The 12499-nt window shown below is 36.6% G+C and overlaps 1 protein-coding gene across 1 annotated transcript; it reads right to left on the bottom strand.

Annotated features, from left to right (window-relative positions):
- Positions 1 to 710: 710 nt before the first annotated feature.
- On the bottom strand, positions 711 to 11622 carry LOC149230162 (calcium-dependent protein kinase 26-like). The gene is made up of 7 exons (XM_089378875.1): positions 10104 to 11622; positions 4766 to 4909; positions 4507 to 4659; positions 4161 to 4276; positions 3179 to 3346; positions 2761 to 2985; positions 711 to 878 (listed from the first exon to the last, which is right to left on the bottom strand). Exons 1-7 carry the CDS (start codon positions 10939 to 10941, stop codon positions 756 to 758), a joined length of 1767 nt encoding a protein of 588 aa, XP_089235001.1. The 5' UTR covers positions 10942 to 11622; the 3' UTR covers positions 711 to 755.
- Positions 11623 to 12499: the final 877 nt, after the last annotated feature.

Genomic DNA, 12499 nt, shown 5'->3' on the forward strand with positions numbered 1-12499 from the left:
GCAATCCTACCCACAGGAAACGGTTGTAGGTTTACGATAGCATTTTAATCTAAAACCTGCTCCAAACATATATTCCTGCCATTTAGGTTGTTTGCTAAACTATTAGGGGTCTACATCCATCAGAGCCATTGATTTTGTAATTAATGCTGTAACATTTTTATTCATGCAATACTCTTCCTTCCACAGTAGACAACATATTTGCATGAGCCATCCATGTCATCATTTTATTTTACCGTAATTTTCTTTCTCCAAGCCAACGGAATCTTATTTCATACATAATCAATTGCTCCTATTGGTGCCCTATGTATAAGCATGGAATGATTTGATCTCCCAAATTTAACCGTACAACTAGTTACCTCTTTTATATACACAGGAGCAATTCTTTGAGAGTTTCTAACAGATACAGAAAAATAATAATAAGATCTACAATTTATCGATCCACTGGTTTATAAATAAATCCTTCAAGCCCAAAGTACAATGAAAGGCAGAACACTGCAGCCACAAGGGAATGTTGTAAGTCGAATGCAGTCAATTCATGAATATTCAGCATCTCTTTATTGTATCAAGGGAAAATTGAACTGACATGTTCAACATAACAATAAAACTTTACATTCAACAAAGGGAAACATCACTTCCTATCACTTGTGTGAAATACAGAGAAATAACTATTGTGGAAAATTTTGCATGATAACTAATTACATGGAGCTGGGTAAAAATATGTGTCAAAATGACAACAAAGGGCTCCTTGGTGAAATTTAACCATATCTCAGTGAATCTAGTAATTCAGCACTTGTACTTTTTCGTGTGGTTATTCTCCCAAAAATGTTATTCCCTTTCCGCATCATTGCTACAAATTCATTGAAATCAATAGTCCCATCCTGCAATTCATAAAAAAGAGCATGTCAACTAATATAAAAAAAAACTCCTGTAAAACTGTCTAATATTGATTGCTAGACGAAGTTAAGAAACCAAAGACGGAAAAAATGAAGTCATGATAGTCGGACATTCACATGGTGTACTATATTCTGAATTGGAAGGTAAAAGCCACTAAATTTTAGGAAATTTCCTAAAAATAGAATCCAATTCTAACCTAACATGTTTTTCTCACCATAATCATAAATTTCAAATCATGTAAATGAAGCTGAAAGAAAGTGGATGTAACCCAGGTTGTTGGAAGAAATGTTGTTATCCTCCCACCCAGGTTCAGTTCTCACATGAGACATGTTTGAGCTCATAAGGAGTATATCCTTGTAATGGATTTGAGCCTTGTTGTCTATGAATCCCCCAAGAACCAAAACATGTATATATCTTATATGGAATATAAAGATAGTTCTTCCAAGAAGAAGAAACTGAAAGGTTGCACCAGGAATACTGAAGAACATCCAAGAAAGCAATACCTATATCTAGCCAATAATGAAACAAGTTTCTTGTTCATAGTGTTGCTTGAATGTCAAAAGCTAGACTATCCATCAGAAAGAAGAGCAGCTTCTGCAACAATTTCATGCTCAAGTAAAGATTGTTCTCAGAATGCCATGAAAATGTGCCTGGTGCCACTTAACTGGGATGCAAATCAAGTGGGAGTCATTTCCAGCAATTTTAAGAATGTTCCCAGCCTAGTACTGGAGACTTTAAATAGGAAGATGCAAGGCTAAAAAGAAATAGGACATAAAAAATAAGAATAAAGTAGCATGTTTCTAAATTCTATGAGAATGAAGCGGCATGTTTCTAAATTCTATGAAATGACAACATTTCAGCGACGTGTGAGGAACGAGATTGCTAATAGATGATGTCAAAAAAACACAGGTTTTCATATATACCAGCCCTAAAAATTTAGAAGTTGAATAGCTTCATTAGTTGGTTATTTTTAGCAGATTCTATATGCTTTAGTAAGGTCTACATCCTAAAGGCCGTGTTCATTAAGTGTTGAGGGCTTTATACATACCCTGTTAATGTTTCTATTAACAAAAAACTTGTGCAGATTGAAGTTGAACTTACTAGTGCATATTTGTAGTTTTTAGTTTGTTTGCTTTTAGTTTGTATTCATTGGACAGGATGCTTTGGGCACTCATTGTATTTATGTCATTACTTGCTGTTCATTTGAATCCCATTGACCTAATTTGGTCATTTGTGGACATTGATATAATTTCATTTCTCAAGCTATGTTATTTCTGTCATACATTGTTTTGCAATATCACTTTCCTTAATCTCTTCTAGCCTCTAACAGCCAGTGTGAAGCGGCCCGAAGACAGATTTATCAGAACTTTTCTCATCTGTTTCTGGGAAAAAATACATTATCATCAGAACCACTAAAGTTGTTCTGAACAATACATGAAGGTTTTCATCCATTACACACAAATGGCATACTGCATCTTATGCAGAATTCCAATAGGAAGAACAAGGTGTTTGGCACATTCTTTCTTTATCAAATGTTGGGGATTTTGATGAAAACACTCACATACACATTATTACTCCTTCCAAAAAAAAGTAGAGCAACTTTTTCATTTGAAACTCCAATTACTTGCATCCTCAAACATTTTTTCAGTCTTCCTATGCTCAATATGACCTTTAGAAACAGTGAAAATTGCAGTCTGAAGGAATAGAGGATTCTAAGACAAAATTTGGAATCCACAGACACAAATTCAAGGAAAGATGTTCTTGCACACCAACGTGGAGAAATGTACATGATGCATTTAATTTAAATAGAATATATGCTAAGACAACAACATACAGGTTTGGGTGCTTTGCAAGAAACAATCTTACATTATCTTGGTCCACTTCTCGGATCATTTCTTCAAGCTGAAAGTCCTCAATACCAAATTCATGGCATGCTTGTTGTAGTTCATCAAGAGTAATATATCCACTTGAATCTTTATCGAAGTAGGCAAAGGCAGCAAATAAATGGTCCTCACGTTCAACCTTGTTTAGATGCAAAGTAGCTGCAACAAATTCTCGATAGTCTATAGTACCATTATTGTCTACATCAGCCTGCCAAATTCATTATGATACTGATAAGAAAACATTATTGAAACCTAACAGTATCCAAGGAAATAGATTTGTCAAGAACAAGTGGTGACAATATCCAAGCCATAGGCTTCTCAAAAGGGAACAAAATAGAGAAGACGGAATTTTGTGTATTTAAATATGAGATTCGTTGCAATCCACAGCTATTGACACTTACCGCCTCCATGAGTTGGTGAATCTCCGACTCCATGAGATCACAACCAACTCTTTTTAGACCCTCCTTGAGTTCTTCGAAGGTGATTGAGCCACTGTTATCTGTATCTATCATATTGAACATCTCCTTTAGACCAGCAATCTCCTCTTCCGACATGCTTTCAGCTATAACCTGAAATAGGCAACAATTTTCATCAGATATCACTCTTATCAAACACTAAAATTGTGAAAGCTCGGATGCTTCTCGAATTCTTATTGTCGTGTACTCAAAATTATCATACTAGATATATTGTGCAGAAATGCATGAAGCTACTGAACACGGACTTTCACTGTACAGACATGCAATGGTCAAGAAACAAGACGAAACTCACATCATTATCTGGACAAAGCAGCATATGCAAATATATATTTATTGTTTAAATTCAAAAACCGTTCCGGGCAATGATATTGAGGGAAAAGTTGTATTAAGATTGAATCAATGTACCACTTGACATCTTTGACCTCAAACCAGGGAATCCAATATTTCAGCTGAATTTGATCACAACTAGGTACAGTGTTAAATAGATTTCTAAACCTTACTGTAGAATGCAAGACAATTGTGTTCAGGCCATAACAGGGCGACAAAGTGAAAAGCTGAATAAAGGCCACTTAGCAGATATATAAATTCTGATATAAACAAAGTTATACTTCTCTATAATTTCTCACAGTAACACATAAAGAACTCTGCTAAGGGTAAATATGGTTGAAGATGTTTACATCTTTCCTATTTCCACCATTGTTTAAAGTACTTGCAAAGATACTTTACCAAGCTTTTTCATCACACATTATACTTTAATTTAAGAAAACATTATTTATCCTTCATAACAGTAGGTGCAAAACAGCCTCAAATTTATTTCCCAGCAGTTATTTTACACCTAGCACAGGAGAGCCTAAATGTAACTCCTGCAAGTAATTAAAATAAATCGGCAACCATGATAGAATCTTACCCGCAAAGCCATCTTTTTAATCTTGTTCATTGCAGAAAATTGCTTCAATCGAGATAACACTGCAGAATCAAGAGGTCTGTCTGGAGCAACACCATCCTTTTGAATCCAAGGGTGGCCTGGATCATAAAGTAGTTGGGAAATAATTCTATATTAGAACAAGAGATTCAATGCAACCTAGACAAGCTTCAACCATATCAGTAAAGCATCCTCTGTTCAAGCAATGAACTTTTACAAAAACTTCATCTTTCAAGTTTTGATCACTTAAAATGCTATGATTTGTCACTCTGACTCACTACAGCTTCTGCTGCTGTGAACACTTATCTTGTTCTAAACAAAATGTACTTACATAGGACTTGGTGTGCTTTCAATCTCTTCTTAGGATTTCTAACAAGCATCTTTCTAATTAAGTCCTTGGCACTTTCTGAAATCGCAGGCCATGGTTCTGATGAGAAATCAAGTTGACCCTGGAGGACCTGCTCAAAGATCCCTTGTTCGGTTTCTGAAGGCATGGAAGAACATTTATACAATAGGGATGAGTATGGCTCCTTGAGCTCCAAAGTTTCATCCATTGTGCTTGAAGGAATATTATAAGTCAACCACCTTACCTGCCCAAAATGGAGGAACTCCACTCAGTAGAATGTAGAGAATGACTCCAGCACTCCACACATCAGCTTCAGGACCATAATGTTTGCGCAGAACCTCAGGAGCTACATAATAAGGGCTACCAACTACATCACTAAATGTCTCTCCTGCCAAAAAGAAACGCATGGCTCAATGAAGTGTATGGCTCTGTAAAGTTATGATAAAAAAAATGATGCGGTGCTCTTAGAGCAAAATAAATACATAATTTTCTTCTAAGAGTTTAGGGAGTTTAATTTCCCCATGCCTGTTAGTGCAATATTGATGTAAGGTAAAATGTTAGTAATCATATGCACACCGAGATAAATCATAATATGAATAAAATGAAAATTGAAAATCTGGCTTTTCAATTTGCTACATTTACTGTAATTTATTGTATCGAAAGCTTCCTCAACCAGCTATGTTTTAACTTTTGTGATTCATTTCAATCTCAGATTTGGAAGAGCAATTAAATGGTTTATAATTCCTAAGATGGTTACATATTCATGACTGCATTCCCATAAACACCATTACTTTATTCTGAAAGCATCTTACTTTCTAGTTGTCTAAGCAGGATGTTCCAAATGGTAGATCAATATCTCAGTAATACTGCAAATTTTGTTTTAATTCATATAAAACAGAATAAGTTACTTATTTGCAAGGGACATGATATAACCAACAATATGATGGAGAGTGTCCTACAGTCTGAAACTCTTTTCTTTCTCTATAATCTAGTAGGTTTAAGTAGCTTTCCAAAGAGATTCACTATTCCATTTCGAGTAACAGCCTATAATGGGAATAATCAGTGTCTGAAATGCAGACAAAATCATATACTCGATGAATGTTCATTTTGAGGAATAGGCTTAATAATAGATTAGAAAACAAAATTGCATTGTTGAAAGATAGAGCCATGCACTATGTCGAACAAAATACACATAATAATTTTTACCAATGGGGAGAGGAAAATGTATGTAAGGCTTCATTGGAAGGACAAGTGAAGAAAATTATCTTCAAAGGGGTGGGTTGGTCTTGACTCTATTGCAGGAAAAGCAAATATGAGATTGAATAAAGGTTTTTTCATTTCCCTCTAACATTAATCAAGACATGTAAGACCTGATTGAATTGCAAAATTTAGAGCCATGCACTGTGTCGAACAAAATACACATAATAATTTTTACCAATGGGGAGAGGAAAATGTATGTAAGGCTTCATTGGAAGGACAAGTGAAGAAAATTATCTTCAAAGGGGTGGGTTGGTCTTGACTCTATTGCAGGAAAAGCAAATATGAGATTGAATAAAGGTTTTTTCATTTCCCTCTAACATTAATCAAGACATGTAAGACCTGATTGAATTGCAAAATGTTAATTTAATGAACAGATAAGTTAATATTTTGATTACTCCAAATGAGAAAAAAAAGCAAATAACTCCAAACTTGGTGACTTCTTACAACGTAAGACCTGTTGTAGTTTTCCCTAAGGATGTAGTTTTACACTATAACTCATCATTATAACTGACCTATAATTAATAATGTTATCATCATTGTTATTAGTAATCTATCAATACTATTATCCCTTCATCAGGTATACTACACATACATAAAATTTAGAAGCCATGGCATGATAGCAATTCAATGCTACACAGAGCATTTCTTCCCATGAACCAAAAGATAATAACAGGATACTATGTTTATTGAATCCACCTCAAATTACTAACAGCTTGAAAAAGTTTCGAAACTTTGGGGGTGGGGGTGTCTCAATTCACTAAAAAGAAAAGTGGGATTTGTATCTAATATAAAAAAAAACCTCAATGATCAGTTTTCCTGTCACTATCCATGTCTACTTACAAGAAACTTCAAAATTGTCTTTACAACCATACTGAAAGTTTACTTAATGGGTCATTCCTCCAACTTCAACCGCTTAAAATCCCATTAACATTTTAGGTATAACAATGCAGATGTCAATGTGAACTCAATCCACTGGAAGAAACCATTTCCACGCATTACATAGGTCCTGGCTGCCTACAATAACTCTTGGAAAGAAAGCAGCTTCCCCAAAGATCCTATTGTTAAAAGCATTTCAAATTCACTTAAATTATTCCAAGGGCTTCAATCTCATGAGTCACTTGAAGTAGATGTGAGAACTAAAAAAGGAAATCAGTAAAAGCACTAGCATCTTTGGCATCTAAATACCCATATTTTATATTTGTGAGTTCAGGGACAAAAAAGTTTAAGCCTCGGCAATGTTTTAGGGTCACAATTCATAGCTTAGATGTAGTTCCGGGAAAAAGGGCACCAGTAGTGTCATAACTTAAATTCCTATGTAGAAATCAAGTAGACAAACATCAGAAGCTTCTTAAAAAATGAAACTGTATCTGCATGTGTAGTATGTAGTCTAGACCTCAATGCCTTGAAGGTCTTCAGGGAAAAAATGACTGAGATATCAACGTCCCTCAGATTAACTGGTTTACCTAGTCTTTGAAATTACAATTTCTTTTGATTCCTATATCTATTCTCTTACGCAATTTCCTTGCAAAGCCTTCGGGGTCATTTTTGAAAATGAATGGCTGATATGTGGACAGTTAAAGGCATTAGGACATAAGATTTACTGGCATTTCCTTCTTGTCAAAAGGCGATGCAGGGATGCTTTTAATAGAAAAGTCATTCCACTCCACATGCGAAAATTCGGAGTTCATATCAGACCAGAGGCAATACAGTTTACAGCAGGTATAGGGTTCTTCAAAAAGGATACAGACTCAAAATCGGTGCCAGAGCGGTCTCTCCTCGCTTATGTAGGAAGGGGTAACCTGCGTGTTCATGCATTGACGTAGTGATGTATAGTTACTCAATGTATTATTTTCTATGTATTGGCCACATAAAGGTCAACATTTTTTGGAGACCAAAACAAAAATTTAAATTAAAGAAATAACAAATAAACAAATAAAACAGATTTCCTGGCAAACCACAGTTTCTGACTGAAACCACGCTTAGAAACTGCCTCCTCCTAACTTGCCTTCAGAAAAATTAAATGCATGATTACAAAATACAAAAGATCTTCCATCTGGGCATTTTGTGAAGCATGTGTGCAAGTTGGTGAGCAACATGAGAATGCAGATGCCTAAGAAGCATAGAGCTACATTTGAGTGCTGAAATCACCGGCTTAAAATAAAAATAGCCCTTCAACAATGGAATTCTATGGATTGGATCACTGATCTTCAAAATAAGATCCAACAGAGAATGAACAGAACAAACCCCTCTTTAAGCCCGCTCCTGGATCTTTATGTGGAAAGACCATCAGCTTATGGATTAAATTATTCCAGCCCCGAAAGACATGACAGTTGAAGAAAACAAAGGGTGTGAAGTGGCAGCAGGCATGTGGAGAACGATGATCATGTTTAGAAATGCCTTCTCCCAGTCCATCTATTTGGTGAATAAAATATAGAATTGCAAAGTGCAAGAGCTTGAGGTATTTTTTGGTGCAAAGTTGATGAGAAAGTTACAACAGCTCTTCATCGATTGAAATTTGGTGAACTGAAGTTTGAACCACAAAACTGCCAAATACTGACATAAAGCAGAAAATGAAAAGAACAAACCTCTCTTTGGATGAGTCGTGGATCTTTGAGCCTGCCTTAGGTCACATGTGTAGACACCATCAGCTTATGGATTGCAAGATTCTGGTCCTTAATTGCATAGCAGCTAATAGAAGGAGAGTATCAATGTGGAACAAAATCCAAATCATGGGACATGCCACAATAGTACTAAGACTTACAATTATTACAGACATCACATAGATAACAACAAGAAGCCAAAGAGAGAGTTGAGACCACAATTGCAAGACTATAATAGTTGTTATCTATGCAAAATCTATAATAATTGTTATCTATACAACTTAGGTGGGGACAAATTGGTGCAAGTCTTAGGTTAATGTGATAGCATTCTCCTGATTCTTCTTGTGGTTTTTGTGTCAAGCCTTGAGGGACCCTCTTTAGTTTGTGGTTACTATATATGCAATGACTATTATAATGGCAAGTCTTGCCACTCTAATACAAACCAGCCCTGCAATTTTGTGTACATTTAATTGTTAGAGAAGCTAAATGCACTATACAACCAACCTAGGTGGGGGTAAATAGGTGCATTTCATTGAGTTGATGGGATAACATCAATCCCTCATTCTCCTGGTGGTTTTGAATCTTGATGTCATGCCTTGAGAGACTTCTTTAGCTTGTGATTGTTATCTATGTTATGTCTAAAAGAATTGCAAGTTTTGCTCCTGTAATTCAAACAAGACCTGCTCTTTTATACTTATTTGTAATCATGTAGTTATTAGAGAAGAGAGATGCACTATAAAACCTAGGTGGGGTAAATGGGTGCAATTACTTCGGCTGATGTGATAGCATCCTCCGTGACTCTGCTGGTGGTTTTGATGTCCTGCCTTGAGGGACCTCTTTAGTTCATGGTGGTTATCTATATGATGTCTATAATTTGCAAGTCTTGCTGCTCTCATTCAAACAAGCTATACAATTTTGTATTCATTTAGTCATTAGACAGCCTAGGTTGGGGTAAATGTGTTCAAATCCTTGGTTGATGTGATAGAATACTCCACTCTGCGTTTTGGAGTCATGTCTTGAGAAATCTCTTTAGCTTGTGGTTGTTATCTCTGCCATGTCTAAAAACAAATTGCAAATCCTGCTGTTCTAATTGAAACAAGATCAGCAATTTTTGTAATCATTTAGTCATTAGAGAAGAGAGATGCACTAGATAGCCTCGGTGGGGAACAGATAAATGTGTAAAATAATGCGGTGAATCTAGACGCTGAATTGAATTCATTGATTATGAACAATTGCAGAAACCCATCTAGGCCCGGAATTTAATATGCACGCAGAGGTTTAAAAGTTTGAGGATGTATATATTGACTTCACGAAAAAAGCCAAGCGGAAGTTTTTGGACTGCAACTCCTCAAATATGCAACCTAGCGCCTGGCGTAGAATAAATATTATTCAAAACCGACCTATTCCTGGAGAACGATTCTGGCATAAATTTTGGTGACTCGTAGTTTAGGAGTGTACACAGAGGTTTTGTGAGGTCTCTGAATTGACCCAAATGCCTCGAAAAGCGAAAAATACATTGAATCAAGCAGAATTTAAATTATCCCCTGATTCTGCCGGGAAGAGTATTTTTGCGTTACTTTTGGAGAATCTTTCTAATTCCACCTTTGAGCTTCAACATCCAGAGGCGCATGTCAGACCTAGATTTAGATGGTTTTTAAATGCAATTTGAACATTGGACGAGATGTTGTATTGATGAAATGGGTGTTTAGGAAATCAACCAACCTGGTTTGAAGAAGACGGACAACCCAAAATCTATGCTCTTGAGGGGGGAATCCTCGCTTTTGTTGAAGAACAAGAAATTCTCTGGCTTCAAGTCCCGGTGCATGACTCCCAGTGAGTGACAGGCCTCCACGACGCCGACGATCGTCCTGGTCAAATCGGCGGCCTTGCGCTCACTGAAGTGGCCCCTCTTGACAATCCGGTCGAAGAGCTCGCCACCGGCGCAGAGCTCCATGACGAGATGCACAGAGGTTATGTCCTCGTAGGCGCCCTTGATGGTCACCACGTTGGGGTGTCCGGCCAGGTGGTGCATTATCTGAATCTCTCGCCGGACGTCTTCCACGTCCTCCTCGGCCGTCAGCTTCCGCTTGGCAATCGATTTGCAAGCGTACTGTTTCCCCGTGGATTTCTCGATGCACAGGTACGTTGTCCCGAACTGGCCCTGGCCCAGCCGCCGACCTACCGAGTACAGATTCTTGAGGAGCTCCGTTTTCCGCTGCAAAACGGAAAAGCCCCCGCCAGCGGGTGCCACGCTGGTGCTGTTGCTTCGTCTCATGACGGAAGAAAGCTGCGGTTCGGGAGGCTTCACGGGCTCCTCCTCCGTCGGTATCGATGGCTTCGGCACCTCTGGGATTATCACCACGGCCTCCGGCGGTTTGCAGACCGCGGCGCTATCTCCACCGTCCGCTGCTGCCGGATTGTTATGCTGGTGTTCATGTTCTTGCTGACGCTCGGAACCGAATTCGCTGGAATTTTCGCCATCTGATCGCCAGAATCTGTAGAAACGCGCGGGTAGAAATCCGTTCTTGCTCAGGGCAGCGCCCGCGCATGTGTTGCCCATTGCATTTCTAGGCGGTTGTGTTCATTCCTCTGTTCCCTGATCGGCCCAGGAACGATTCCTGCCGCATCCTGCTGGGATTTTCTTGATTCTTGATTTATAATTCGCTCAGAAATCAGTCCGATTCATCATCTCCCAATCCTGATTTTCTTGATTCTTGATTTTCTTGATTCTTAATTTATTTTTCGCTCAGAAATCCGTCCGATTCATCATCTCCCGATCCTGATGCGAAAGCCGAGCGCCGATGCTCATCCCTGAACGGCAAAATCACAGACCAGTGATCGAAGTGCGGAAATGTCGGACTCCTTGAAGAATTCAGAATCGATTTTGTGCAGAGAACTCTCTGGGAAATTAATTATTGAATGGAGAATGCATTGCAGGTTGAATGGGCTTTAAATGGATATGAATGGCACTGGTGTGAGGGCAGGGGAAGGAGTTTGGTAAGGGACTTTGTCAACGAAAAAAACCTGTAAGTTTACCGAGTCGTTGAGATGGCAGCGAACAAGTTATATCAGAGTAAATGTATATTCAATGATGAGCGGATAATTCTGATGAGCGGATAATTCTGTGATCGAGTCCACAAACGCGCCTAACTATAAGCGAGTGGACTTTCAGGAAAAAAATGGTTTTCGTGGCAGTTCTGTTCTTGAAAATGGAAGGTTCGTTCCTGGTGGTGACGCAGCGAGATGTCTCAGAGTTTACTGGTATGAACGGTTGAATTGACTGCGGAGAAAAACAAAGACTCTATATAATATTTATAAAAAGTTCTATATCACAAGACCTAATAGTTTTCTATGGTTGGTCTAAGCTTGCCTGGTCAGGTAATTTTAGGTGTTAGGTTTTTTTTTTACTATATATTGAAATGGTTGGAGGTGAAGTATTGGGATTGTATTAATTGTTTGATAATTTTAACCATTATAAATTTTAGCTTATTGAATATTAAAATTCTAAAATTATGAATGATTACAAATTTAAAATAATTTTAAATTAGAAATTAGTTTAGATTAGTGAATGAAAAAATATTACAAATTTAATAAATAAAAAATAGAGAATTAATATTGAATTAAATTTGGGTTTTAATTTATTTTATTTATTTTTAATTTTGCTTATTAATTATGTTTTGATAATAATTATTATTTATTTGTATAAATATAAATTAATATTTTTATAATATATTAAATGTTTTTTTTTATATTATTTTATTGGAAAAGAGATTTAAATTTTGTTATCAATGAAAATGTTAAATATAGAAAAAAACATAAAGAAATGCCAAAAAGATAATGGCTAAATTGGAAATAGAGAAAAAAAGGTAGAACAATGCTAAAAATAAAGAAAGATCAAATTAAAAGGTGATATATATAAAATATGAAAAAGAAATGTATGAATAATGGCAAAAGTTTTTCTAATGGTTTTTCCTCTTTTAAAATATTATATATTAATAATTAAATATATTCATATCATTCCATGGATAAATAGAGAAAAAAAGGTAGAACAATGCTAAAAATAAAGAAAGATCAAATTAAAAGGTGATATATATAAAATATGAAAAAGAAATATATGA

Source organism: Pinus tabuliformis, chromosome J (assembly GCF_031772625.1).
Source record: "Pinus tabuliformis cultivar Carrire ecotype Pingquan chromosome J, CPIR1, whole genome shotgun sequence".
NCBI lineage: Eukaryota > Viridiplantae > Streptophyta > Pinopsida > Pinales > Pinaceae > Pinus > Pinus tabuliformis.

Excerpts from the sequence above, each read along its gene's own strand:
- LOC149230162 (XM_089378875.1), bottom strand. The coding sequence starts at position 10,941 with ATGGGCAACACATGCGCGGGCGCTGCCCTGAGCAAGAACGGATTTCTA. Across the intron at positions 4,910-10,103 it reads GTCCGTCTTCTTCAAACCAG|GAGAGACATTTAGTGATGTA; the intron begins GTTGGTTGATTT and ends TCTTTTTGGCAG. Across the intron at positions 4,277-4,506 it reads GAAAGCACACCAAGTCCTAT|GCCACCCTTGGATTCAAAAG; the intron begins GTAAGTACATTT and ends TTTATGATCCAG.